Consider the following 27,951-nt stretch of genomic DNA (forward strand, 5'->3'; position numbering starts at 1 on the left):
GAATTCCATTTCCTCTCCCTCCCACCAGCATAAGCGTTCGGGGGCGGTGCTTCTCCGGCGAAGGCCCGCCCCAGCTCGAGCCGGTGCTCCACTGCGTCTCGCGAGAACTTGTGGGTTTGGGGGCGGGCCCCCATCCGGAAGAGTGCACAAAACTGCCCTTAAGTCATTGCAGCGCTACAGCTCCGGTTAGCCAGCCACGAGGTTCTCGCGAGATCCGCCTCCTCAATACCAAGTGAGGAAATTGGGGGACGCTGTCGGGAGGGGCTTGGGGCTCGGCCGCGCAGCTGCCGCTTCCTGCCATGGTCTCCTTCCGGTTCTCGATGCTTCTCTGAGTCTGAGGGTTTCCGCCGCTCGTCTACCCTTCCCCCAGCCCATGACCCGCCTCCGGCCCCCGCCCTCCCAGTCCAACCTCCGGTCTGTTTAGTAAGAAGGTGCTGTTCCGAAAAGAAGGAAAAGGGGGTTGGCACAGATTCACTCGGCCCTGGACGTGGGGAGCAAACCGTCCCCCGTCACCCTTAGACTCGTCCTGTGCTCGCGACGGCGGCGTTGGCGGACTGATACGCGGCGGTGAAGAGGCAGGAGGAGGGGGGAGGGGCGGAGCGTGGCAGCTGGCAGTAGTTCCGTCAGAGCGGACATCTTGTGGCTGTGTCGTGCGCGTGAGCCCCGTAGGGCCGGGGAGGCACCAGCTGCCGCGCGGGGAGGAGGCCGAGGCCGCAGCTTGAGGGAGGCCCCGGCCCCTCTGTGAGCGTGGGTGCGGACGGCTAGGGGAAGGGAAGGGAGGCCGGCCCGCTGGCCGGCCGGGTAAGAGGGGAAATACAGGCCCTGGGTGGCTTGAGTGACCAGCCTGTTGGGTGGGGTAGGATGGGAAGGCTAGAGATGCTGGGGCCTCTCCTGCTTAAAGGGGAGGGGGAATGGGCGCGTCCTCGCGCCTAAGCCGGAGCTTCAGGGGCCTCACGGGCGCGTGGTGGCGGTGGCTAGGCGGGCGCGCGCGGGAGCGCGCTGGAAGGCGGAGTGTACGGTGGCGTCAGGGGCGACTCAGAATAGCTCTAGCTGCGGGGACAGCAGCACACACCGAGCCTCTCCTTTATTTCTTTCCCCTCCCCGGCCGCACCTTCGAGCAAAAACCGAAAGAACCGCGGCGTCAGTCCGGAGTCGCCTGTTTCCCCCTCCCCCCTTGCCTTTCTTTGCCCTAGTGACGCCGGCATAGCGCCGACTAGGCCCCGGCTCCTCCTCTGCTGGGCTCCGGACCCTGCCCCGCACCCACCCCTTTCTCCTACGCCTCTTCCTTTTGAGAGGCCGGGAAGTCAAACTTGTAGCCACCGCTCTGCTCTTCCCGTCACCCTCGCCCCCTCTTCGGGCCGAAGCACGGCATAGAGGCTGTCGGTGGGTTTGCCATCCAACCCACCCCGGCTCGCGACCGTTTTTGAGGGACTTGGCTTCTTCGGGGTCTCTGCGGGGCCTGTGCGAGTGCTGATCTGCTCCGTTTTTGCAAAAGGCGCCTGTGTCTGGCAGAGCCGGTGTGAAACGAAGAGACAATCCTTCCCAGCCGCCAGGATAATCAGGAGTTTTGGCCGGACCTTTGAGCACACACCGAGATAGTGAGGAGCCAGACGAAAAGCACAGACTATGGCGCTGAAACGGATTAATAAGGTAACCCATGGGGCAGAAGGGAATGGGGTCGTGGGAGAAAAGAAGGGCTCTACCCGGAGGATAGCGTTGGAATGGGGGGAGATAAAATTATGAAAATATCCTTCCTTGGGTCGCTTCTTTCACTGGGGGACGGGGAACGCGGATATACTTTATGAAGAAATGAGGTTTAAAACTGGGGAACTGAACACTTGTGGCAAGTGAGGTGTTATATTGAGTATGTTTCAGTGGAATCGGTGTAAACTGGGGATGGAGGAGAGTGATCTCAGGCGCCTCGGTTCTGCTTCTGTAAGTTAGTCTGGTTTGGGAGTCAGAATTGGCCGAGAGACGCTCCAGCAGATGTCATGGCGCTTCCTATTCTCCGTGCTTGAGAACTTACTTTAGTTGTAAGATCAAGGCTCTAGGCCTTCTGGAGGAACAAACATAGGAAACTCAGAGGAGATGATCTTAGAAATCTGGCGGATCCGAACTTTGTTAGGGGTCGGGGTAGAAGTCTTGCCAGCTTAAGAGTAGTGAATGAGTTTCATCAGAAACTGTTCGTCGACTCTGGGCAGGTTACACAAGAATAAGTGGGGTTGGGATGAGATAGGCTGACACAGTGTTGCCACTTCCTATGCTTTGTAGTTGGGGCTTTTCAGCCGAAGCGATTTATCCGAGGCACAGCGGAAACTGATGTAAAAGCCTTCTGGAAGCTCCCTTTTTCTTTTGGCTGGAGGGGTGTAGGGGGGATAAGGAGTGCAGTGGTAGCAAGAGAAGGCTAGGTCTACCTATTTTTGCCTCAGTCCATATAATAATATCCTCCGGGAAAATTGTTTTGCTATTTAAAACGAGGTTTGTTACTAGACTTTGGATCCAAGTTGAAAAAAAATAGGGTTTTTCGAGGCTCCGGGGGTGAACGGAACCTCCACCTCCGGTGGTTTAGTCTCATTTTCTTGCTCTAACTTCTATCCCGCATTTTAAGATGGCGGCTGCTTTAACTGGTTCAGGCTCTTTCCGGCATCTCCTTTCGTAATAATACGAAATAACATTCTTTGTTAAATGTTTTTAACTTCTGCATCAAGTTGTACACTGGTCTAAGCCCTCCTGCTCAGGACTTACTCAAATTCTCAGACAGTATTTCCCTTTTCTGTAATTTGTGTGTGTGTGTGGTGTGTTTGGTTCTTGCACAATCGAGGAGGGTGGAGTATTTACAGCTAACTTGCAAAAAATGCCATGGAATAAATTCAGCCTTACTAAAGTAGGAGTCAGAAGAGGTTGTGGGTTACAAATTTCGGTTTTGATTACTTTTTGAAAATAGTTTACATGGAAAGAATGGCAAGGACTTTAGTGAAAATAGACCTGCTGAATTTTACATTTATTTAATATGTGTGACTTTGGAATTTACTTGGCAAAACTAGTATTTTATGAATAATGGTTTAGATCTTCATTCAATGTATTGATGTTGAAATCGTGAATTTTGTTTTAGGTCATCATTACATTGTGGGTTTATGTGAAACACAAACTTTAATCTTTGTATTTTGAGACAATGGAGGAGGAGAGGAGGGGTTTAGGAGTTAAGGGTTAACGTAAGAAGGATTGTTAAATATCTTTCTGTGACCACTTTGAAGGCCAGCAACACACTGAAGAAGCATAGTTATATTTTGCAATGTAGTTAATAGAACATTCAATACAAATCAAAACCTTGTGTCTATGGGAAATTCAGGCCACTAAGATGGGAGTAATTTCAAATCCATAGCTTTTTATGCATGTGGAACAGAACACTTTATAAAGGAAGGTCTCAATTGATTTTTTTTCTCTTACAGGTGATACCCAGCTGATGTGACACCATTTTAATGATTTAAAAGCTCTAGAGAGGCAATATAATGGTTAAGAGTGTGAACTTTGGAGCAGAAATGCTCTAGTTAGAATTCTCGGACTGGGCAGATTTACCTGTTACTCTGTAAAATGAATAGTTTGTTACATATGAGTTACAAATAATTGAGTGCTTAATATGTGCCGGCACTATTCTAGACCCTTAAGGATACAGCATTGAGCAAAACAAATTTGGGAGTCTTAAGATTTTTAAGGATTAAATAAGTTTAACAAGTGGCTTGGAACAGGCCCGTAGCACATGGCACTCAAATTATTACTGCAACTTTATTATTACTATTTTTAATTTTCAAAAGCTTTTATTAAAGAAGTTTTCTAGTCTAGTACTTCAATTTAAAAAGTTTTCTAGTCTAGTAATATTTTAAAGTCTGTATAATACAGAAACTTGACATAACATTTTCCAAACTGGAAAAAAGTGTTTAATGTGGGACATTATTGATTCAACCTATAGAAAAGTTTTGTTGTGCGTCTGTTTTGGTTTTCAGCTGTTAAATGTCAGAATTATATGGTGAAACTTAAAAATCCCAGATTCAAACAAGTTTGGCAATTGGAAAACTGAGAGATGCTCTCTATTTTAGGCACCTCTCCTAGAAATATTGAAGTTGCATAGGCACTGATGTTAGTATGCTATTTCGTGTCGTGTATTTGTTTTGAATTTATTCTTTTTTGCAGACCTGTATTCTTATCTGTATTCTTCACTGATATTTTATTGAAATGCTTACTGTTGGAATATTTTTTAATCAATAGTAAGTAGTTTATTTGATTTAAGCATTTGAATTTGTTTTTTCCCCGAAGCTTATGTTTTCTAAAGCTTATAATTTTTTGTTTGAATATTTCTTAGACCAAGCAGCCTTATCAGATAACACCCCCCCCCCTTTTTCTTCTGTATTCTTTATTTGGACAAGCTATAGTCTTACAAGACTATTAAACAGCAAGCATCAAAAATGCGAACTCCCAAGTTGATATTTGGGGGCTGTGGACAATTTTACTACCCTCATTAAACAAAATGACCACAGTACATGTATTTTTGAGAAGTTTAAACAGAACTTTACAAAATATAACATGGACCAAGCCTACAAGAATAGCTCATGATTTGAGAGTTTGCAGTGTGTCAGAACTGTTTGAAACACTTGCATTCACTCATTTAATCTTGTAACAACCCAAGGAAATAGGTAAAAAACATTATTTCCATTCTTGAGAGTAGAAGCCTGAGGCACAGAGAGGTTAAAAACCCACCCAAGGTCATATCATGGCAGAGTTGGAAATAGAACCTAGGCAGTGAGGCTTCACAGTGTGTGCTGTTAACTGCTACATTGTCATGTCATCTTTTAGGTTTTTGTTATTAAAGTTTCTTTTGCATGTATCCTTCTGCTAATAGTTAGGATTTAGCATCTACCGTATACCGAACACTGTTTCTAAGCCCTTTAATGGATATCAACTCAGTCAATCTTCACAACAACCATATAAGATGGATGCTCTTACCATTCCATTTTATGCATGAGGAAACAGGCACAGAGTAAGTTACTTGTCTGAGGTGAGATGGCTAGTAAGGGACTGAGATTCAAATCAGATAGTCTACCTCAAAGGCTCAAGCTTTTAAACTCCTCCATGCTGTACTGCTGTTTTGAACCATTTCAATTCCTAAATTTAATCTTGCTTCCTGAAATTTTCCCACTTCACATTTAAATAATTGGGATCTAACTTTATTCTTAAGTTACAGCTAATTTGAGAGTTTAGTTTTAGCTGACATAGGTTTTGAAAGTAGTAGTGAATTTCTTTTTGGTCAATGTCTTCAGTAACTAGGGGAACCACTGTGTGCTGACTAATCACTTAGGGCATCAGACAAAATATACTTGTTTCCAATGAGCTTATAGGCCATATATACTATGTCTTGCATATTGTTTCTTTTAACATCCTCAAGGCTTGCCTATAGCCAGCTAACTTAGTTTGTGGGGCAGTTGTTGACTGAGGGGTGCTGATCATTTAATGACTTCAGTATTTAATTTGGATAAGGATAACTTTGATACTATATGCTTTCATCATGACCTTCTGCAGTGCTAATTCTAGTTGTTATTCATACAGGTAGAAAGTTGAATATTCTTGCTAGCACTGGGGGAAAAACTTACTGGATATTTCTATCATGTTGTATGTTAACTCATGGATACAGGTGCCCTTTGTTATCCCACATAATGAATTCTCTACAATTTTCCAAAGAATTTCACAATAATGATCTCTTATTAAAGAAGACACCAACTACTGAGATAAAAATGTTTCAGATTAAATTCTCAAGTCCTAAAGTAGCTTTTCATTCTGTTTGGTATTGTGTATGTAGGTTTTGACATGGGTTGCATTTCTGTATCTGAATGTTTTAACGGTTTTTTAAAGAATATAGGTACATGGGGTCTTAACAGACTTACTGAGTCATTTCTCTGGGAACAGGCATGATTTTGAAATGTCCCCTAGGTGATTCTGAAGCCTTCCTCTGGTTAAGAAGCTCAGACATAAAGGATGATCATTTAATCAATACTTACTGAGATCTTACTGTTTGGCACAATAGCCTAGTCCCCAGGGGATAAAAAAAATAGGGAAGCTTCTTAATACTCATGAGAATCTCTGCTTTGAGTGGAGGAAACAAGCATATAAACACATAAATAGGTGTTCATCGTACTATATAACTTCACAATTGTAAATCAAGTAAGGGAAGCTTTTATTCATCTATTTTTTTATTGAAGTGTAGTCAGTTACAACAGGTCAATTTCTGGTGTACAGCATAAGGTCCCAGTCAAGGGGAAGCACCTAATTAAATTAAAGGGAATCTATTCATATCATATTTACCCATTGTTATTAAAGATAGATTTATCTGTCTTGCACTATATTTTGTCGTTGTTACAATGTGGTTTCCCTTTTATCACTATACTTTAGTTAACTTGCCAAGACAAACTAGTATTAGCAAAATTAAATTTTTATTTAACCGGAAATGTGCTCTTAATCTGGTTTCGCTACCGTAACAGTGATCTTAGTTCAAAATCGCATAGTGTAATTAAGAATGGATACATTTAGTATTTTATTAGTCAGTCTGTGTTGTCAGGTAAGATTTATTCTCAAAATAGTACCTGCAGCCCTCTCATGTGGGATTGGGAAAAAGTTCAGTGAAGTATTTTATACTTTGTCCAAACATTGATTTTTATCTGCAGCGGTTCTTTCAGCATAATCTTGTATCATTCAGAGACCTCCAAACAGCTCTTCATAGTTGAATTTGTTGTATTTCATTTTAGGTCTCAGTTGTGATTTACTGCTACTTGATTTCTTGTTCATTTTCAGGATGGAATACACATTAATCCTAGCCTTGTTGTAATTTCGTGGCTAATGTATAATTGAATGTTTTCACCCACTGGACTGCTGTTAATTTTTGTTTTTCATATCTATAAAATGCCTTACTTGCTTTTATGGATCAAAGCTTAGAAAGTAAATTTGCCCATTTAGAGATAATGCTTACAAAATAACAGCTTTGAGTAATCTTAAGTGACTTTTTTTTTTATAGTGCTCTTAAGAAAGAAGATTGTAGTATTACTCATTCAAGCCATTCTTTATACCTTGTCTGAATGAACAGGCATACTTATCTCACATAGTTACAACTAAACAGGAAGTTAATATCTTGTCAGTGATGTAATGAGAAATGGTGTAGAGCCACCTCTTAATCCTTAAGATAAAAGGAACTTGGGATTTCTCAGAAGAAATTCCAGACTAAAATGATTTTTAAAAGGACCATTCTTAAGTCTATGTATGAAACTGTTCCGATCCCAAAGTCTTTTTGCTAAACTTCCTTCTTTTGAAAGGACTTCCGGTACCCATGCGTTTGAGATATTTGTTTCCTTCCTTGCTATTTTTATCTACATATGGTATGTAAAATTTCACATTAAAGTTTAAATTTTGTTTACTTAATAGCAAACTAATCTTTATAAGAACAGTTAGAGGAGTTATTGTCTACGTGATTGGACAGTTAACATTACATTCTGACCTCTACTATTGGTCTGAATATGTATCTTTATACTTGCTAGGTAATAAAGGCTCTTTGAGGGTGATTCTTACCTCAAAATTTCTGATAAAGCATTTAACTCTCCTTGATTCCTACCTCATGCCCTTATCTCTTCCAGCTCCCAAGGTGGTAGTAGCTTGTTACTCAGTATAGGTTTAAGAGGCAAAGGCTGTCTTTATAGTGCTGATTCCCATGGTGATACAAGTAAAAGTTTTGAAAGGAATGGACTCTTGAATAAAATACAACGAATTAATGGAATGAACTTTTAAGTTTTTCTCAAAGTGATGAGAGGAAATACATCTGTCCTACTTCTGTCATTATGACTTTGTGTGATGTTGCAAGATAGATGGCAGAGATTGGGGTAACAAATTGTGGAATGTGGTGATAATTATCGTACTTAAAGGTGAAATCTGTGAACTTGGTCTTAACCATAGTAATCATCCAAGTTAAATTTTGGCAAGCACTCAGCAGAGCGATGAAACTTGGACAAACTAGAAAAGATTATTCAGGGAGTTACACTTCAGTAGCAGAATTGATTAAATAGAAACTTTATTTTCAAAAATACTGACTTCGGTTAAGTTGATCTGATGTATGAATAGTGGCCATCGTTGACAACGTTTAGCAGAATGCTTAAATAATAGTTACTAGAGATCTTAATTTTACTAGAGAGTCATCTAATATGGCTGCTCTGTAGTTTCATTATTCATAAATAGTTCTGGTATTTATAATTTGTAAGCTCTTTGGAGGCAGATACCATTTCTTACACTTATCTGTCATTCCTCCAGGCCTTTAATGTGTTCAATACCTTGGTTTCCTGTTCTTTGTAGTCTGTGGTTAGTCATTTCACTTCATTGAATGAGGAAGATGTAGAGAATAGAGAAGCAAAAAACAAATATTTAGCAGTGTTCTGGCCAGTGTCTTTCAGCCTTTTCATGTTTTACCTCCCAGCAGTCAGTTGTCAAAGATACTGTGTCCCGTAATGATCAAAGATCCTCCTCAAAATAAACTGTAAGCTTTCTCTTTTGAGTCCCATGTAAAGAATTGTTTAACTCATTACTATTTAATCACGTACCTCCAGATGAGAACACTCACTGACTTAAGCTTTACCTGTTGGTTCCCTTTTAGAGAAATTTGTTTGACTCCTTTTCCAATGGGTCTATGTAGGCTTTTAAAGGGAAAGGAGAAGTACATTTCCCAGTGGAAGGCGGCCTGGATTCTCACACTAGCCAGGTGTAGGGGAGGTTTCAAGAGAAGCAATTCAGAGGAATGGCAAAGAAATGTCTTTAACTTTTTTTAATGGGCAGTACAGTTTTTAGCATTGTACCCTAGATATGTATCTTTGACCCATCTTAGTGTCCTTTCAAGGTAAGTGGACCCTTTAGCAACTCCTAGTATTTGCCAGCCTCCCCTGCCAGCCAACTATTTTCTTATTTCAATGGTCTTAAAATTGGCAAAGAACCCACTTGAATAACGCTCTTCTCCTTGGTGGGGAGGTATGGTCAACAGAGTACAAAGATTCTATTGGTGCCATAAGTGAACTGTTCTTTCTGATCCTTGCCACTGTTCCTCTTTACTAAGAAGCAAAGAACTAACAATTTCAGTTCTTCATATAATTTTATAAATTTTGTCCCTAAAGCCTGTGAAACTTTTAGGCTCTAAAGTCATTTTATGAGGTGAAAACCAAAGATGGTTGTAAGGGTAATAAGATGATCGGTGTTTTAAGATCTTGTTTCATCCTCAGTGACTTAGTTCTTTTTTTTCTCTCACCAGAATTACTGCTATAAATGTCCTAATGTAGTTATCTACTCATCTGTCCTTTATAGTACAGATTTCTACAATAAGGAGGGTCTGTGACACCCCATAAATTAAGTAAAATTTTGTGTGGGCTTGTGTGTTTGGGAGACAGAGAGTCAGTATTTAATCAGATTCTTAGAAGTCTTTGTCCTTGTCACAAATGTTAAGAGCCAGTGTTCTGAATGATACTTTTTTTTTTTTACACCATTTAAAATTTTAGAACCTGTAAAAGAATGCTATACAAAAGCTCAGTGACTTCCCATTGCCTTGGGACAGTCTTTGACATAATGTTCAAAGCTCTCAAAAAGATACACCCCTGATAAACCTTTCTAGCCACATCTGCTAATCCCTTATGTGTACCCTGTTGTGTCTCTGGTATACCAAACTACAAGCAAGTTTTTTACAACCTGTTTTCTTTTCACACCCCTGGTTTTGAATTAGTTTTTCTACCTAGAATGCCTATCCCTCTGTCAAGATCCAGCTTGAATGTCACCAGGTGCAAGGTTAGCCATAACCTTTTCAGGGTTCACGAAACATTTGAATGCCTTTATTTTAAGCACATAGATTGTTGAAACACAATTTCTTTTTGTATTGTGTGTGCTTTCTATTAGCTCAGTATATTGGGGGAAACATTCATGTTCTATCTTGGTATTTTCAGACCTGGCATACTTGACACCAAAAAAGGCAGTGTTCATGTAAATGAATAAATGTTTTGGTGGTGAAACGAGCTAATATTACACTTTTTATTTTAGAAATGAATTTAAATTAATCTCTTCTGTGATTGAAAGTTTAACTCTTTACTAGGTAGGACCCATGAGTTCTCCCTGCTTCCTCTAGTTTGATTTTGAGGCTTTGCTTCATTTATATTTTTCACATGTTTTCAGCAAGACTGAAGCAGTACATTGTGTTTTCATGGAATAAAATGTGTATAATTGGTAATGGGGCCCAGGTAGCACTCCACCTAGAGTGAATCTCTCCTCACTTAGTTTTTGCAGCCCCCCCCCCAGATTAGAAGAAGACTGGAGTAGTTAATAATCAAAGCAATAACTGTTGGAATTAGAGCAAGCTAAAACCGTGGTAACAGAAATTGCATGTCTGTATGCCAAGTCAATTCTTTATGTCTGCTGCCCAGTGTGGCCTCTTTTTCTTTGGATTCACAAAGTAACTTTAGGGCATATGCCTGCCAGCAGCTCTGGGTCACATCCTTATAGCTCCTAATGAGAAAAGGAAGAAGTGTCCCTTCCAGCTTCAATTTGAAAAATCCTAGGTAGGGATGGATGGACAAACTGATAAGGTCAGGTTCCAGCTTAGGTTACTCTTTGAACTCACTGAAGCTGAAGGAACAAAATTCTGTGATTAGCACTATCTGAGTAACTGTTTAATGGTGGCTGACAGTCACCCAACGCTACAGTCGTACCTTTGGAGTAAGAGAAAAGCATTTCCAAGAAAGAAGAGGGTTTGAGTAGACAAACTGCTGCATTAGGAGAGCATCTGAGATGACTTAACGCTTTTTCTCATATTTTTTTTTCCCTGCTGAGATGTTTTTATATCTAATTTGCTATGGGCATAATGTGAGAATTATTTGGCATCTTAGAGATAAGTGCTGTATGATTTAAAAGGTCTGTTTTGATCCTTAAAAGTACTTGTAGGTCACTTTTTGATGTTGATTTTAAAGTAGATTTGGGTACCTAAGTTAATTGCCCAAATATTAGATCTTTGAGTATTACTTCAGAGGTGTCTTAGTCATGGAGAACTTGGAAACTAAGGCGTTTAGAAATTATCTGAGTGGAATAAGAGCTTGAAATTACAGGAGTAAAGAGCTGAAATTCAGTGCTAACTAGCTGAAATTATACATTCACTCTAAAGGAGTGAAAATGTCATAGTTACCAGTGCAGGAAAACTGATTAAAATACTTAGGTTTTTCATAAAATGTGCAACTTTGAAGTAGAATGTTGATATATTCTACGTCAACTTTATAGATCACTAAACTTATTATTTATTATGAAGTTGTTTTAACATCACTATTGAGTATTTTGTTAGACTAACCATCATTAATTTTTAATTTTTTATTTAAAAGTAACTGCTAGATATTTTTCTGCAGGCATTTTTACCAGTTAACATACTTAAAACATTAAGTACATCATTTGGGGTAGATTGGTGTAAGAAGTTCATTTTAGTAATAGTTGAATTCACACGCTTACCAGACATTTTTAGGTAGAATCCCATGAAATTGCAGTTTCTATAGGCCAAAAATGGTCAAGTATTAGTAATTTCATACAGCTCAACCTAATAACATGATTTTTTTAAAATGACATCCACAAATATTCCTTGAACTGCTGACCTTGTACCATTTAATGTATAACATACCATGACCATGTAATTGCTAGAAGAGTATGTTATAGACAGCTAAGTATAAAAATTCATCTCATAAGCAAAAGATTTAAGTGAGTTATGGCTATAGTATGGAACCTGTTTATAAAGTGGTTTTGCATTTGTTTAATAAACAAATATGCAAATAGTGCCTATCCATGAAATCTTCCCTTCAAGATGTGTTGTCTGCTTGCTGAGTACGTAATAACATTATATGCCAGTTAGAGTGCTAGGGTACTTTATCTCATTCATTCTCTCAAAACTTCTGTAAAAATAGGCATTCCTGTTTTAGAGATGAGGAAACACGCCAGTGAAATTGTGGGTCTAAATTGGATTAAAAATGAGACTCCAAACTAACGATCATATTGAGGGATGTGCATGTTCAAAATCCTTATTTCATGATGCTATATTTGAGCTGCATGTGTAATTTTGTGTTTGGGTTCTTAATAGCATTTTTGAAAATTCAGATCTTTATTGTTCTATGGGAAAGGGGGGAGGGTGGTTTGGAACAGGCTAAGTTTTACCTTAAAATAGATTTTTGTGAACCCATATGTTCCTTAGGAGGAATTAGGCTGCATAAGTTAACTTCCGGTTTATCTTTTTTTGGTGGGCGAGTTAAGCAACAGAACTTATGTTTTGGAACATGGAAAAATTCTCTTCATATCAGTTAGGCTGTATTTGATTCTTACCAATAATAAAGTATATACCTTGATGGTGTTAAAGTAGCTTGCCATTGTAATAAAGTGGCTGATCAAGGAATGCAAATAAATGCTTTATGAGAGTTGATCTAGCCTATGAAAAAGTCATTTGGATAGTCGATTAGGTCAGGTTGCCAGTATAATTTCTCTTTTTTATGAAAAACCTACGATTCAGTTCTGATATATTTGGTATTTTGGAAGGTTTTTTTGGGTTGTTTTTTGTTTTTTGTTTTTTTTTTTTTTAAAGCTGTGCATAGTTTCTTTTAACTAGTTGCTTGACTCAAGAATAAGAGCTTCTGTAATTGCTACTGATCAGAATCTCAAAGTGTTTGGAATGAATTTTCTCCCATTCGTAATTGTTGTACATATGAGGGTGTATTTGCATAGGCAAGCATAAAGATCTGATCTGATCTTCCATCATTCTTAAGATTGTGAATCCTGGGGTCTCTGGCTGCCTTGATAATCTTATAAGCAGTTGTAGTTTCAGTTTCAGAAGCAAATTGACAAAGTGTATATTAAAGCAGTTCTTTTTTCCTGTTTTATTTTTGAAATATAATTGGTGTATAATGTAATAAATGTACAACATAATAATTTGTATAGTTTAAAATGTTTACCCCAAGGACTTCTGCATTGATTTTCTTCTTTAATGGTGTGAATTTAGACTGAACAGTTGGCTGTTCTCTGAAGTGCATTATTTAAAGTGAATATTTGCTCTAGTTGTCTTTCTGCAATGTTATGTAATCCCTGCCTTTTTCTTAGAAAACCATTATTATCTCAAGTGTCTATAAACCTCTATACTATAGGTATTTATATATAGGTATATATAAATAAAGCTGTATCATTTTAAATTTTTAAAAAACTTGCAAAGAAGGAGGGTTATTTTCTAACTAGATTATCCATACGGGTTTTGCACAAGTTGTGGAAGGACTAAAATACTTGTTGGAAATACAAGGTCAGATGGAATTGTAGAAACTGCATGTTTTGCTAAGAGCAAACTTCTTTTCTACCTAAAGAGGTATGTTTTTCTAGAATTTTACTCAATGTTGAGTAAAAGACAAGTCTGAGTTGAGGGGATAAAGAGAACAAACCAAAATGGGTACTCACTTAGCCTCAAGATAGATTTTTTTAAGTGGAAAATGAGGTTAGTGGGTGGCAGTGTGGTTAGAAAGAACAGAGTATTTAAGATGGTAGAAGCAAGGGCTTGTGAGGTGGTCTGAAAGTTCAGCAAATAACATGAATGTTAAGGACTGCCCTAAGTTCTTATGGTAGGAAAATACTTGATTGTAACTTTTTCACTTTTTAAGAGGACAGTTTTTGTCTTTATTTTGAGGTGGACAGGTGCACTTTGAAGATAGATGTTGAGGGCTTGGTTCCAGACCACCACCATAAAGCGAATATCACAATAAACCAAGTCACTTTTTTCAGGGGAGGAGGGGTTATTCCCAGTGCCTATAAAAGTTATGTTTACTGTAGTCTAAAAGTACATACCTTAATTTAAAAATACTTGTTTAAAAAAAAAACACGAATCATCTGAACCTTCAGCAGGTTGTAACCTTTTTGCTGGTGGAGGGTTTGAAGTATTGTAAGAATAAACAAAATAAGATTAAAAGGCACAAAGTGAACAAATGCTGTTAGAAAAACAGTGCCTATAGACCTGCTGGATACAGGGTTGCCACAAACCTTCAATTTGTTTGGGGGGGGGGACCTTCCCTTCCACCCAAACACAGTAGCCATGAAGCACAATAAAACAAGATATGCTTATAATAAAAATTCCTATCAGTGTGTCTTTTAGGAACCCCTAGCCAAGGTTATTGTCTTGATATGTGTCCATAAAATAAGTATCCCTAGTATCTCCTGAGAACTGGACTAGGATGACTTAAGTTTTCTTTCCTTATAGAAGGTATTGTTAATGTGAACTGTGATGATATGTTCCTTAAAGAATGGTGTAAAAATAACTGGAAGCAGATGACTCTCCTGCTTGTGTTTTCTATTATGTTTACATGACCCAGCATTTTCTATCTTGGTATAGGAACTTAGTGATTTGGCCCGTGACCCTCCAGCACAATGTTCTGCAGGTCCAGTTGGGGATGATAGTAAGTAATTTTCGAGTTGATTTTTATGGCTAGTTTCAAAAAAGCTTGTGCATTTTTAGATAACAAGAGTGTTTTCTTTTTCTAGTGTTTCATTGGCAAGCCACAATTATGGGACCTGTAAGTACTGAAAATTAAGTTTTTGCTTTTAATTAAAAGTGTAACATTGATCTAGTTAGTAATTTTCAAGTCTTTAGCTTTATTTTATTGCATTGTAATTCTGTTTTGGATATGCCATAGTTGTACTGCTTTTGAAAGAAACAACTAGTCATTTGTTCAATATAAGTGTCTGTCCCTGTGTCCAGGTTCTAGTGTATAGCATTTCTATGACCTATCAAATATCCCTTGTAATCTGATTTTCATTCATAGCAGTGTAAAGCATGTCACAGAGCTTCCTAATTTATAGAGCCCATTAATTTTCTGGCTGTACCATGGTGTTAAACGAATAGAGTAAGATCTTTGAGTAACTGCCAAAAAATCTAGCTTAATTGTATTATTTTGATGTTTGATTTGTTTTTAAAAGACCTTTAGTTTCATACAAAATGTGAATATTTTTAGGTAGAAAGTGATATTTTGAATACAGCAAAATTCCTTTTTATCCTGGGTAGATAAGAAACTGTATATGCTGGATAATTGAATAATCAGAATTATGGATACCATCTAAGAATTTCACAGAATTAGATCGCAGTAAAACATCCTGGGGTAAGACTATATCTTGCACAATACTTCTTTTGACTTGGAAGGCAGTTAAGGGTTTCTGTTTCAAATTGTGTGTGTGTGTATTACTGAATATTCTGCCCCCCCTCCCCCCCATATTTTAATCTCAACATAAATGGCAGTAATATATTAGGTGAGATAATGGTCACCAAGTAACTATTTATAATTCTAAAAGAAGAAATGCCCTTGGAAAAAAAAGCCAGTGGATGGGCTGAATCAGCAAGTGGTTTATTCAGGAGTTCTTATGGTAAATCTGATGAGATTTGAGATGTGTCTGGAATTAGCCCAATAAAAACTATAGAGTCAGGATTGTTCTCCCATTATCTCAAGGTCTGTTTTTGCTGTTTTAAGTGCTTCCTTTTCTCTAATTTGTTGACAAAAAAGTGATTTTTTTCCTTTAAATACACATAATTAAGTAACTGTTGGCTTACTCAGTTTGGCCCACCAATGTTTTAAAAGTTGACAGTCTGCCTAAAAACCCTCTGACTAGGCCCTCATTCCACAATTGGCTTCGGATGGAGTAGCAGCTACCTCCCTTATTCAGATGAGGTGTGTGTCTGCTACAGTTGCTGCCAGGTCCACTTAGGCACTTGAATTTCCAGCTTCTAGAATTTTCCCATTACAGATCACCAATTTTCAGAGCAAATAGTTCAGTAAACTGCCTTATATCTGTACCAAATAAAGTTCATCTTTGATTCAAAGAGTGCTTTAAGGTAGTCTCATAAAAATTAGTTGTCAGTACTAATAAAGCACAAATGAGTTGGTAATCACAACTTCTAATTGGATGGTGTACATAGTAAAACCAACTCTTAAACCAGTGTGGTGTTTCTCTGCTTGACTTTTGAGACTTTACTTACTTAATTCCTTTCCAAAAGGTAAGGAATACACCTGTAGTAAATTAAAGTGAAGTATAAAAGAAGAATTTATAGTAGTAATTTTCCAGAGAATAGAAGATAGATTGCTTATCCTGACAAATGTTTTAGCTGTTTACTTGATTTGCTTTTATTTTCAGGAAACATTTTTCATTAATTTTATATATATTTTATATTATGGCTCCTCTTTGCTAAACTTTTTTCAGCGCCCTTTCGAATATAAAGGAATAGTAGCTGTCTGCTTTAAACAAATAACTTGATTTTCAGAACAACAAAAGCAAAAAATATATTTATGCCATAACTGTATAGTTTTTCCTTAGTAACATTATTCTCTGAAATGTACTTGTTTTCTAAGGAAGTTGATTCTCACTGTTAGGTAACTTCAGGAATGAGTCAAAAATTATAAAAACCCCCCAAAATGCATATTTTATTTGTGTTCTTCATAAATAATCACCTAAATTTAGATGCCAGCCTGTAAACAGTTATTTTTACTATGAGGTGTATCAGTGAAACAGTGTTGTTTTGATTTTTGACTGCATCTTTGTGACAAAACATTACAGTTTGATTAGATAATATTTTGTTGGTATCCCTACCCTAAGTGGCATGCAGATGTGACCCAAAACAGTAGGGCTGGTGGCAGCATAACATTCCATAAATTGTAGATTTGCTGGAAGAACAGATGTTAACAAAATGACTTTGGCTTTGGAGTACTTCTTAGGTCAGAGTGATGGCAGTGTCACAGAACTAAAGATTTCTGTTCAAGGAGTGGAGCATCATCTAATTTAGGTTTCAGTAGAGAGTTACTATTGGAATTTGGTGGATTATAGTCAGGAAATGCTCTTGCTCATTGAACAAAAACGTTTGGTTCCTAAAACCTGTGTGCTGGCGTATTGTCTCTGAAGGTAAGATACTTTGGAAGCACAAATACTGATAAAAAACAATCTTTGAAAGAATTGACGGAGCATTGTGCTAGTTATGTGGTTTTTTAACTTTGGCTGGTTTATTTGTATTATGTTAGGGAAATTTCCACAGAGAATTGATGCAGTGAGGAGAAACTTAACTTCCTTATCTGTTGTTTCTGATATTCATGTGCTTCTTTAATTGGAAATAGAGCTGGCAGAGAACTGTTGAAATTATTTTGAGAACGACACTAACTTCTGCCTAGACTGTGATAGATCTGTAGAGAAAGTCCTGTATCTGTGAATAATGTAACCTTTGGCAGCCTGAGCAGAATCAGCTACAAAAACCATCTGGATTAAAATAATTGGTCCATGAGAATTGTTTTATTGGTCCATAAGGGTTAACTTTTTCAATTTATGTTAAGTGTATTATTTTCCTCCTGCTAAGGCTAATGATACGTGAAAACTCCTCCTTAACACCTTATTCTTTAAGGAGCTTGATAATGTAGTGTAAGAGGGAAATTAAGTGAATGAGTTAAAATTATGTTGGATAATAGTAACTACAGAACGAGGTATATAAAGAGGGGGAGGGTGCAGCCAGCATTTTGGACTAAAGAGAAGGCTGTTACTTATTTTTTTTTAAAGACACTTAAGCTTAAGGTGGACCTAACTAGGGTCCTGCAGATAAGGAAGAATATTCCAGGTAAGGGAAAGTAATAGTAGTAGAAAAGGGAGATGTGAAATATACTTATTTTATATTCAGTAAAGGGTATTTCTGGAGAAGAGGTGAAAAATGAGACTAACTCAATTGGTGGGAACCAGATCATAAAGCACAGGAGTTTGAACTTTTATCTTGAAAGCTGTGCTAGATTTCAAGATGGAGAGTAACTTGTATCTTGAAAAGACCACTTTAGCATTATGGTGAGACATAAATTGGAGGGAAAAGCCCAAGAAGGCAAGAATACCAATAGTAAGCCATTGCCATGAAATAGACTAAAGATAGTAAGATCTTGAACCAATAAGGCAGTGGACATGAAGGAGAGGAATCTGCTTCAGGAGACCTGAAGGATCCTTGAGATTTGATAACTACTTGTGAGGAGATGAAAATCAGTGATAAATCCTGATTTGTGGCTTTACTATTTACTATTTAGACACATGAGACATCCAAGTAGAAATATTCAATAGCTATTTGAATATAAGTCCTGGAGTAAATAACTGCACTAGAGATAGATTCCTAAATTACCAAAATAAGTGTGAGACAGGAGATAGAAGCAAAAGATGGATCTGTAGGAATACCAATATATTATGGTTGCTTTAGGGGAAGAGTACAGACACTAGAGAGGAGCAGTACAGACACCCTGACTGGAGCAAAACCAGGGTAGGTTTCTAAAGAAGAGATTCAGTATATACTCCAGATTTCTAAGATTGAGTCAATTCGCTGATCAGAGTATTCATTTTTGTTTTCCTTGGTGTATTTGCTGTCAATTTATGGTAAGTTCAACATAGAACCTTAGTTTTTCAGATGGCACAGTTTGGTTACCTCCAGATAGTGTATGGTTTTTACCAGTTTGTCCTCTTTGATTTTAATGTTTATTTGTAACACTGAAATATTTTTATTCTGTAAGGTTTTATGAACAAATGAAATTTGCCTTTGCCTAAATCTTATTAGACTGCCTTTGAGTAGCAGTCAAATAAAGTGCTTCAGTGCTTGATGGTATGAAACTTATGAAAGCTTAAACAACTTTTGAAATTGGGTTTAATTAAAACTTTTAATGTTTAGCATCACCCTTAAATTGTTAACTGTACTGAGTACAAACATGTGGCTTCAGTATTAGCCTGTTTTATAAAAGAGTGCTGTTCGAAGCATCTATTTACAGTTAATGTAGCTGTATTATTTAACAAAGATATGTTAATCAAATAAATTTAGATCCAGTTCTGGTGCCTTGCTTTGATTTGTTTTTCTATACTTCTCAGATGCTCTTCTGTAGACAAAGTTTTTTAAATTAAAAATTTGTAGACAGCGAAAAGGAGGGGCTTGGGAGTAGGAACGACTTACTTAATAGTAGCTTTTTAATTTAATTGTTGCATGTTTCTTTGAATTTGGTTATCAGTAAATTGTCCTTTCTCCTTTAAACCCCAGGTATAATACATTGTTTTCTTATCTATAACATTTCATTGTGTGTCTCTTTACGAGACTGTAAGCTCATCGACAAAAGAAATTGTTCTGTGTCCCTTGTACATACTTAAGAAATAGAATGAAGTTAGATTAATTCAACTAATGTTTAGTATTTGAGAGGGCTGGGGATTAAATGAGCTGTATTAAAGTGCCAAACCTGTAAAGATTATTTTTCTGACATCCAGAGTGGTCATAGTAAAAAGCCCATATTAGCGCTGTATACATGCTTACTCTAATGAAGAAAAATGGGTGTTGGTAATAACTCAGTTAATGCAAATTTTCAAACACATCTTCAGGTTGATTCTTGCATATCTGGAGGCAGTTAGTCAATTCCATATAATTTTCTAAACTTTTACCTTGAAATCCTTAGCTAGGTCACCATCTTCTTTCATTATTTAATGGTGTTGATAAGGCCTGGGTTTGAATCTTGGTTCTATCTTATACAATTGTATATTTGACTAAATTACTTTAAGTCCCATTTTACTCACTTGGAAAATTAGAACAATGATATCTTTTTCCTAGTATTGGTTAAATTAAATGTGAAGTCCTGGCAAGTTTCTCCCAAATGTTACTTCATACTAACATTGTATAATACTCATTTACTAAGGAGTTCTTCATACCCATAATGAGCAAAATGGCTAAAGAGAAAAAAAGTACTGCTGTAACTTGAACTTTTATATTTTCTGTTGAAATGGACAAAACAAACATTCCAGTTTTCCAAATCTGGTAATCCTATGTATTGATTTGCTGTGGAGAATTCAGTAGTATGCTTTTGAAGAAAAAACTTGTCATGGTTTTAAATGAGAACTTTGAGGAGCCAAAATTGGAACTACATTTTCTTTTAAAACCTGTTTTGTTTCTGTTCTATTTCTATTGAAGGGAGTTGTATTACCTATAATAGCTAACTTTTTGATTTGTCAGTGACCAGAATAGCCTGTTGTACAAAACCATTGTGTGTGTGTGTGTGTCTATCATTAGAAGAAATACTATTTAAATGTAAAGATTTTGTTTTCAAATTATAGTTTAATACATAATACTGTACGTAGACTTTATTGCTAAGTATACTTAGAATCGGGATCCTAGAACCTTGTGTTCTAGATTTTTTTTTTCCTAAAATTCTTTGGTGACTTATGTAAAATAGGATCTAAGTAAATTAGAGTTCATTCTATGGTAAATACTGTGTTTTTTTCAGTAATATGAACTTTACTGTGGAATAGTTTAGACTCTTCCATGTAAATAGGTAATTTTGTCTTGTATTAAATACAGAGAAATGCTTAGAAAATAGAAATGAATCACTTAGCAATAATATTTTAAATAGCAAAGTTAAGCATATTTTTCTTTTTCACAGAATGACAGCCCATATCAAGGCGGTGTATTCTTTTTGACAATTCATTTTCCTACAGACTACCCCTTCAAACCACCTAAGGCAAGTATTTTCCCCCAAATCTGTTAATTTAGATTTGTTTTATTTCAGAGGGATAGAACATTCTTAGAAATTAGGATTCTGCGTAAGTTAAGGCTAAATTGGCATGAATGTATAGTGATAAGAATAAGTGAGGCTAAATAACAAAATACATATATTGAATTGAGTCACTGATATTGAATGCTGACTCTTAACCTTTAAAAAGAGCAGCTAAACCTAGATTTGAACTTCATAAATGGAGATAAGAAGTGCTTTATCCTTAGTATTGCAAGTTTCAAATATACCATGTGGAAGCTTTTTTTTTCCTTTATTGGGCTTATACAGATTTGGATTATTAACCCTAGTGTCTTAGTAGGCTTCCAAATATTCAACTTCAGTATGCATTTTCACATGTTATTGCAAATTATACCATATTTGTGTTGCGTTTAGACAGACTGTAATATATTTTGGGCTTTGAGTTTGCACACAGTAAATTTATCAAAATTTAGTTGCTTAATGCACTGGGGTGACTGGCTTATAGATATTAAAAGCATATGGGTCTTGATTTTTGAGAGCCGTTAAGGTAAATTTAACCTATATGAATGAGTATGGATGATAACATGTATAGAACGTCGGCACTTGACTAAAAATGTCTTCAGTTATGTTGTAGGTGCAATATGACAAGGACTTTAGATGAAATACCTTTAATGTCTTCAGTTATGTTGTAGGTGCAATATGACAAGGACTTTAGATGAAATACCTTTGTGATACTCAGATTTATGTTTTATGTACGGTGGAAATGCAAACTCAAACACACAAGTCTGCAACTTGATACCTTAAATGAACTGGTCTGTACATTTTGGCTTACATTCAGAAGTTCCTTATTTTTTAGTGAATGTTAAGTATGCTTCAAATTGCTATTTAAAGTTAACCTTCAGAACAACACACCATATTATTGATAATAAACTTTTTTTGCCACAGAGTTGTATTTTCCGTTTTAGTTAAAAAGAGGGAGCCCCTATGGGATCTTGTTTGGAATATAAAAACCAGTTTCTGTAATATTTGGTCCTTTTATGTGTATGAATTACGTTGTAGCCATTTTATTTTTTGTAATTGTGGTAGTATTTTAAGCCTTGCTAAAGTCTTCTGCCAAAGTTATCCTAGGATGCTTGTTTTTATTTGGGAAAAATACATAAAGTTGTTTTTATTTATTTTAGGTTGCATTTACAACAAGAATTTATCATCCAAATATTAACAGTAATGGCAGCATTTGTCTTGATATTCTAAGATCACAGTGGTCTCCTGCTTTAACTATTTCTAAAGGTAAAACTTTTAGAGAAAGTCTTGAGCTGCTCTAATTTGCTAATAGTTATAAAAGAGTTTAATTTTTGAGCCTACTTACCTGAGTGTTTTATAATGCCAACTTTTTGATGAAGGTGGGAAAAGGAATAAAAAGTTAACATCATTTTTGCTCTTTTAGCAAATATTGATTAAAGACATTTTGTAGAAAAAATTAACATTCAAATTAGAGTGGGGGGCATTATTTGCAAATAACAATAGCAGTTTATTTTAACAGATTTCTGTAGTATTTTACAATACCAAGCCACTTGCACAGATCACTCACTTGTTGCCTTTTAACTAAAATGTATACCTAAAGTTAACAGAGCTTTTAAACTTGAGGTTTCTTACAGGAAGATTCTGGTTTTGCTTCCCTGTGTTTATTTTTTAGATTTAAAAAAACCTTAAAAAAAACTTCAGTTAAGTGTTACATGATCATGATGGGTTCCTTGTTCATATCTAATAATAGTCTAAAATTCATAGTGTTGGTAAAGTTCTCTAGATCAATTCTGCTCCTTTATTTTGATAGGGATCCATTATTGTGACATCCCTAATAGGTTGTCCATTCTCCATGTCAGTATCTTGGAGATGGAGTGTCTCTCCATCTCTTTCTCTTTTGAATGACTCTGATGGCTTTTATGTCACTTTGACCCCATAAATAAAATCACCTACCACAAAACTACTTAATGGGAAAGGAGTCTGACTTTTTTTTTCTTTTTATGAGTTATAGTCAGTTTACAATGTGTCAATTCCCAGTGTAGAGCACAGTTTTTCAGTTAAACATGAACATACTTAAATTCAATGTCGCATTCTTTTTTGCTGTGATCTACCACAAGATACAAGATTTTGTATATATTTCCCTGTGCTATACAGTGTAATCTTGTTTGTCTATTCTACATATGCCTGTTAGTATCTACAGATTTCGAACTCAGTCTGTCCCTTCCCACCCCCCCACCCTACCCCCTGGCAACCACAAGTTTGTATTCTATGTCTGAGTCTGTTTCTATTTTGTTGTGTTCATTTTTTTTAGATTCCACATATGAGCGATCTCATATGGTATTTTTCTTTCTCTTTCTGGCTTACTTCACTTAGAATGGGAGTCTAACTTTAAATTAATTTTCAGTTTTTGATATTGGCTTAGCATTCCTTAGATACACAAAATTAGTTTTTAATGTTGCGAATTATGACAGTGTTTGAGATATTTGAGGATAGCAGCTAACTCCAAGCATTCTTATTTTCTAGCTGAATACTTCCCCAAACTGTTTCTTAAAATAGTTAATAGTGTTTTACAAAGTTTTGTTTTTATGAGTATGATAAATGCAAAGTGAAACAGGTTTTTTGTTTTTGTTTTTTATGGCAGGACATCATAAAGCCTTTCATGTGCTTGCATGCATTTGAATCTCCTTCCTTTAAGGGGACTGTGTAGTGTTCCCAATATTTTGTTTGATTGGAAACAATTTTGGGGGAGAAAGAAAAACAATTTGGATGAATGGTATTAAGAATGCCATAATACTAGGTTCCAAGTATTTTTTACCATCGTTGGGAATGCACTGTAATACTGAACACTGTTGTAAATGTAGGTTGACTTTTATATCTGCCCCCTACCCCTGCACTTTGGTTTAAAATTGTATTTGCTGTAACAGCACTACATTAATACTGTCTTTCCTTATGGTATTGCTTCTTATCTTCATCCAAGGGTTGTGATACCACTTTAAGCTTTTATATCTTAAACTTGTATAAAACTTTGCAGTGTCTGACACATAACAGGCATTCAAAATGAATAGATACATGTTCCACGATGACTGGCATCTTTTAAGTTGATGTTTTGATGAACAGGTCAGGATAAGAGCTATAGTTGAAGGCTTACTTAGTAATAGATCTTAGTGTTTAATTTAACCAGTACTTTTGGGGATATGGTATCTATCTTATAAATTCCAGGGAACAAAACATATAGTCGGTGAGGTAGCTGGGAGTTTTTGTGAAACTCCCCTGACAGCAGGACAGAGAATTGATTTTTTTATCATGCTGAACAGCTAAGAATAATATTGCACAGAACATACAATGTTCCCCAGCTCTCTTACTTAAGGACCACCCCCTTTAGAGTACCCAGAAACTTCACTTGCTCAAGTTCTAATTTAAAAGCTAATATAAACTAATATGGCATTATTTGACTATCGCAGAGCTCCTGAATTTGGCAATATTTTTAAAGCTAGTCAGTCAACTTTATGCCAACAAAGCTCCATTTTTAGTATTCCTTACTTACCAGGAGCTTGACTCCTATGAAGCAAAATGTCTGTAAAGCTTTGGAGATTAAGATATAAACTAATAAACATCTTTTGAGGACTTAGATTTATAATAATGTTTTTAGATAATTTTATTTATTCAAATTTCTAATGATGGGTAACAGACCTTTTGTTTTCTTCCAGTTCTTTTATCCATTTGTTCACTGCTATGTGATCCAAACCCAGATGACCCCCTAGTGCCAGAGATTGCACGGATCTATAAAACAGACAGAGATAAGTAAGTATGTAGTAATGAAAGAGTATAAAAAGTGGCTTTTCTTAATGAGTTAGGCTTATTCTCTGTTGTAAGTTGTGGCAATGCCAAGAAGACAATGCTTATTTCTGTTAAGATGATAGTTGAAATGTGTAGAAAGCTAGTTACTGAAATGTGATTTTTTTTTTTTTTTGAATACTAGGCTTTGGTTTATGTGACAGTAAATAGCCCCTCTAAAATGTTTCTATTTTTCTAACATGCTCAGTGCTTTGTCACTTTTAAGTTTTGGGGAAGAAAGCTGTTTTTTCTTCACCCCAGTTATGTTTTTTGGAAAAAATACTGGTACTGTTGTAAAAATTTGGTTTAAATTTTTCATATATGTACAACTTTACCATTATATGTACAACTTTATCATTATAACTTTTTGTATGTTATAATTAATGCTAAGTATACTTGTTCAATTAGGTACAATAGGTTAGCAAGAGAGTGGACAGAGAAATACGCTATGTTGTAGGGTAAGAGGAACTGCACTCTACGGTGCGCTTACTTATGGTACTGCCAGCACTTGAGTGCTGCATGCGTTAAGGCACTGTAATAACTAACAAAAGGTAACAGATGTGGCAGTTTTCTGAAAACTGTACATTTAACTGCTTGATCTGTTTAGCGTGAAAGTATACCCAGTAGTCATTATTGCTTGAGAGTATTTTTGCATGGCAAAGCAGTTATATAGCAGTAGTAAGAAGTGGATATTTTAGTATCTTTTTCAAACTACTACAGTATTTAAATTTTAACTTTAAAATTGATGTATTTTAAACTTCAATACTATATGGAATGTGGTGACTTAGTTAAAATTTTACCAAGAGATAATTAATATAAGGGAGAAAAAAACACTTGTAAGCCTAAGCATCTAAACTAAATGTTCATTACTGACAAGCATGCATTAGTGTCAGCTGTACTTCGTGGCTCCCTGTATGCTAAGTGAAACCTTTGTTTTAAAGTGCTGGCTTTATGAGAGGTATCCCTTAATGAGGTAACCGTGAATTGGTGGAACTTCTATATGTTAAAGTTTAGAAAAGTGATTGAACCATGCTTAGTTTTCAGTTCGAAATGAAGTTAGTTGATATTTTACAGAGTTCAAATTATAAATCAAAACGTCTATGCCCTTTGATATTCATTTCTTAAGGTTATCATTACGTTTATTGTTTGGGTAAGTAGCTTATGGCATGGTTGTAAATACAGGGAGAAATTGATAGCTTTTATCAATATTAGTGATCTTTCTCAGTAATATTCTTGCTTGAGTGTGAATTACCTGTTGATCGTTTTAAAAGGTGCCCCCAGTTGTACTCCTGGAGTCCTAGTCATCGGGTCTTAAGTCGGGCTTGTTAGCGCCAGTCACGTTTTAAAAGTAACACGTGGTTTTGATTAATACATGTCCATATCACTCATACCCACCTCTTAAACTACTGCTCTTTTATCACCTTCCCAAATGAATTAATCTTCTGCCTGTGCCAAAGTCTCAAAGGCATTTTCTCTTCTGGTAATACCCAGGGTCAAGTAACTTCTCAGAGTCCAGGATTCAGATAAAAATGTTTATTAGTTAATTGGTCTGGCTTTAATGGAAATTTCTGGAGATGTACAGAATGTGTGTGTTCTGATATAGATCCATGATGAGTTATAAACGTTTTTGAATATTAAAATTTGTTGGAATGGATACTAATTGTAGAGTTTCTAATAGAACATTAGCTTAGTGGTAGGGGAGAGAAAAGGTCTTTTATATATATATATATATTTTTTTTAGCATCCCCAATCTCAGTGCCATTCTGTTGTGTTTATTAAAACACTACTTTCTGTGTATTAGAACATTGAAGCTTAAGTTTCTCATTTCCTACATTGCTTTGAGTACCAGTGCTTTTTCTTCCTTGTTGGCTTTATTCTAATCACAGCCATTAAAGATGATTCCAAGAGGAGTCTAAAGGTAAAAATTCTTTCCTTCCCTTTATATATTGAGAACTATTTAACTTTTCAAATAATTTCTTTTTTATTTACAGGTACAACAGAATATCTCGGGAATGGACTCAGAAGTATGCCATGTGATGCTACCTTAAAGTCAGAATAACCTGCATTATAGCTGGAATAAACTTTAAATTACTGTTCCTTTTTTGATTTTCTTATCCGGCTGCTCCCCTATCAGACCTCATCTTTTTTAATTTTATTTTTTGTTTACCTCCCTCCATTCATTCACATGCTCATCTGAGAAGACTTAAGTTCTTCCAGCTTTGGACAATAACTGCTTTTAGAAACTGTAAAGTAGTTACAAGAGAACAGTTGCCCAAGATTCAGAATTTTTTAAAAAAAATGGAGCATGTGTATTATGTGGCCAATATCTTCACTCTAACTTGGTTATGAGACTAAAACCATTCCTCACTGCTCTAACATGCTGAAGAATCATCTGAGGGGGAGGGAGATGGATGCTCAGTTGTCACATCAAAGGAAGCAGCATTATTCTAGCAGCATCCATTCTTGTTTAAGCCTTCCACTGTTAGAGATTTGAGGTTACATGATATACTTTATGCTCATAACTGATGTGGCTGGAGAATTGGTATTGAATTTATAGCATCAGCAGAACAGAAAATGTGATGTATTTTATGCATGTCAATAAAGGAATGACCTGTTCTTGTTCTACAGAGAATGGAAATTGGAAGTCAAACACCCTTTGTATTCCAAAATAGGGTCTCAAACATTTTGTAATTTTCATTTAAATTGTTAGGAGGCTTGGAGCTATTAGTTAATCTATCTTCCAATACACTGTTTAATATAGCACTGAATAAATGATGCAAGTTGTCAATGGATGAGTGATCAACTAATAGCTCTGCTAGGAATTGATTTATTTTTCTTCAATAAAGTTGCATAAACCAATGAGTTAGCTGCCTGGATTAATCAGTATGGGAAACAATCTTTTGTAAATGCAAAGCTGTTTTTGTATATACTGTTGGGATTTGCTTCATTGTTTGACATCAGATGATGATGTAAAGTTCAAAAGAGTGAATATTTTGCCATGTTCAGTTAAAAGTGCGCAGTCTGTTACAGGTTGACACATTGATTGACCTGATTTATGCAGAATTAATAAGCTATTCAGATAGTGTAGCTTTAGTATGCTGCACATGATACTGGCAGCCCTGGAGTTCATAGATGGACTTGGGACCCAGCAGTTTTGAAACGTGTATATCGAGTTTAAGAAACTTATTTTCCAGGTGAAACCCCCATCTTAAATTTTTCTTCACCTTGTACACTTGACAGCTGAAAAGACCATAACATGGGAGTAATAATGGGTCAAAATTTACAAAATAAAGTACTGTTTTGGTGTGGGAGTTGTCATGAGGCTGTGTTGAAGTGACTTAACTATGTGGGATATTGAGTTTTTTTTTAAGGATTGAGTATCCATTGAAATGGATTTGTTCAGCCATTTACATTAATGAGCATTTAAATGCAACAGATATCATTTCAGGTGACTTAACATGAATGAATAAAAGTCAATGCTATTGGATTA

At 36.3% G+C, this 27,951-nt stretch overlaps 1 protein-coding gene across 10 annotated transcripts; it reads left to right on the forward strand.

The window, feature by feature from the left end:
• Positions 1-91: 91 nt before the first annotated feature.
• On the forward strand, positions 92-27,951 carry UBE2D3 (ubiquitin conjugating enzyme E2 D3). Of its 10 annotated transcripts, none has more exons than XM_072939628.1 (9): positions 92-232; positions 1,496-1,650; positions 14,444-14,507; positions 14,593-14,624; positions 18,311-18,370; positions 20,517-20,594; positions 21,788-21,893; positions 24,335-24,428; positions 26,453-27,951. In XM_072939628.1, the coding sequence occupies exons 2-9, from the start codon at positions 1,627-1,629 to the stop codon at positions 26,496-26,498; spliced, it is 504 nt and encodes a 167-aa protein (XP_072795729.1). In that variant the 5' UTR covers positions 92-232; positions 1,496-1,626; the 3' UTR covers positions 26,499-27,951. The 10 variants fall into 10 exon arrangements, with proteins under 10 accessions (XP_072795729.1, XP_006217956.1, XP_006217957.1 ...); XM_072939634.1 differs by lacking the exon at positions 92-232 and adding an exon at positions 292-431; XM_072939622.1 differs by lacking the exon at positions 92-232 and adding an exon at positions 438-575.

This window comes from Vicugna pacos, chromosome 2 (genome assembly GCF_048564905.1).
Source record: "Vicugna pacos chromosome 2, VicPac4, whole genome shotgun sequence".
In the NCBI taxonomy this organism is placed as follows: domain Eukaryota; kingdom Metazoa; phylum Chordata; class Mammalia; order Artiodactyla; family Camelidae; genus Vicugna; species Vicugna pacos.

Excerpts from the sequence above, each read along its gene's own strand:
- UBE2D3 (XM_072939628.1), top strand. The coding sequence starts at position 1,627 with ATGGCGCTGAAACGGATTAATAAG. Across the intron at positions 14,508-14,592 it reads AGGTCCAGTTGGGGATGATA|TGTTTCATTGGCAAGCCACA; the intron begins GTAAGTAATTTT and ends TTCTTTTTCTAG. Across the intron at positions 21,894-24,334 it reads TGCTTTAACTATTTCTAAAG|TTCTTTTATCCATTTGTTCA; the intron begins GTAAAACTTTTA and ends GTTTTCTTCCAG.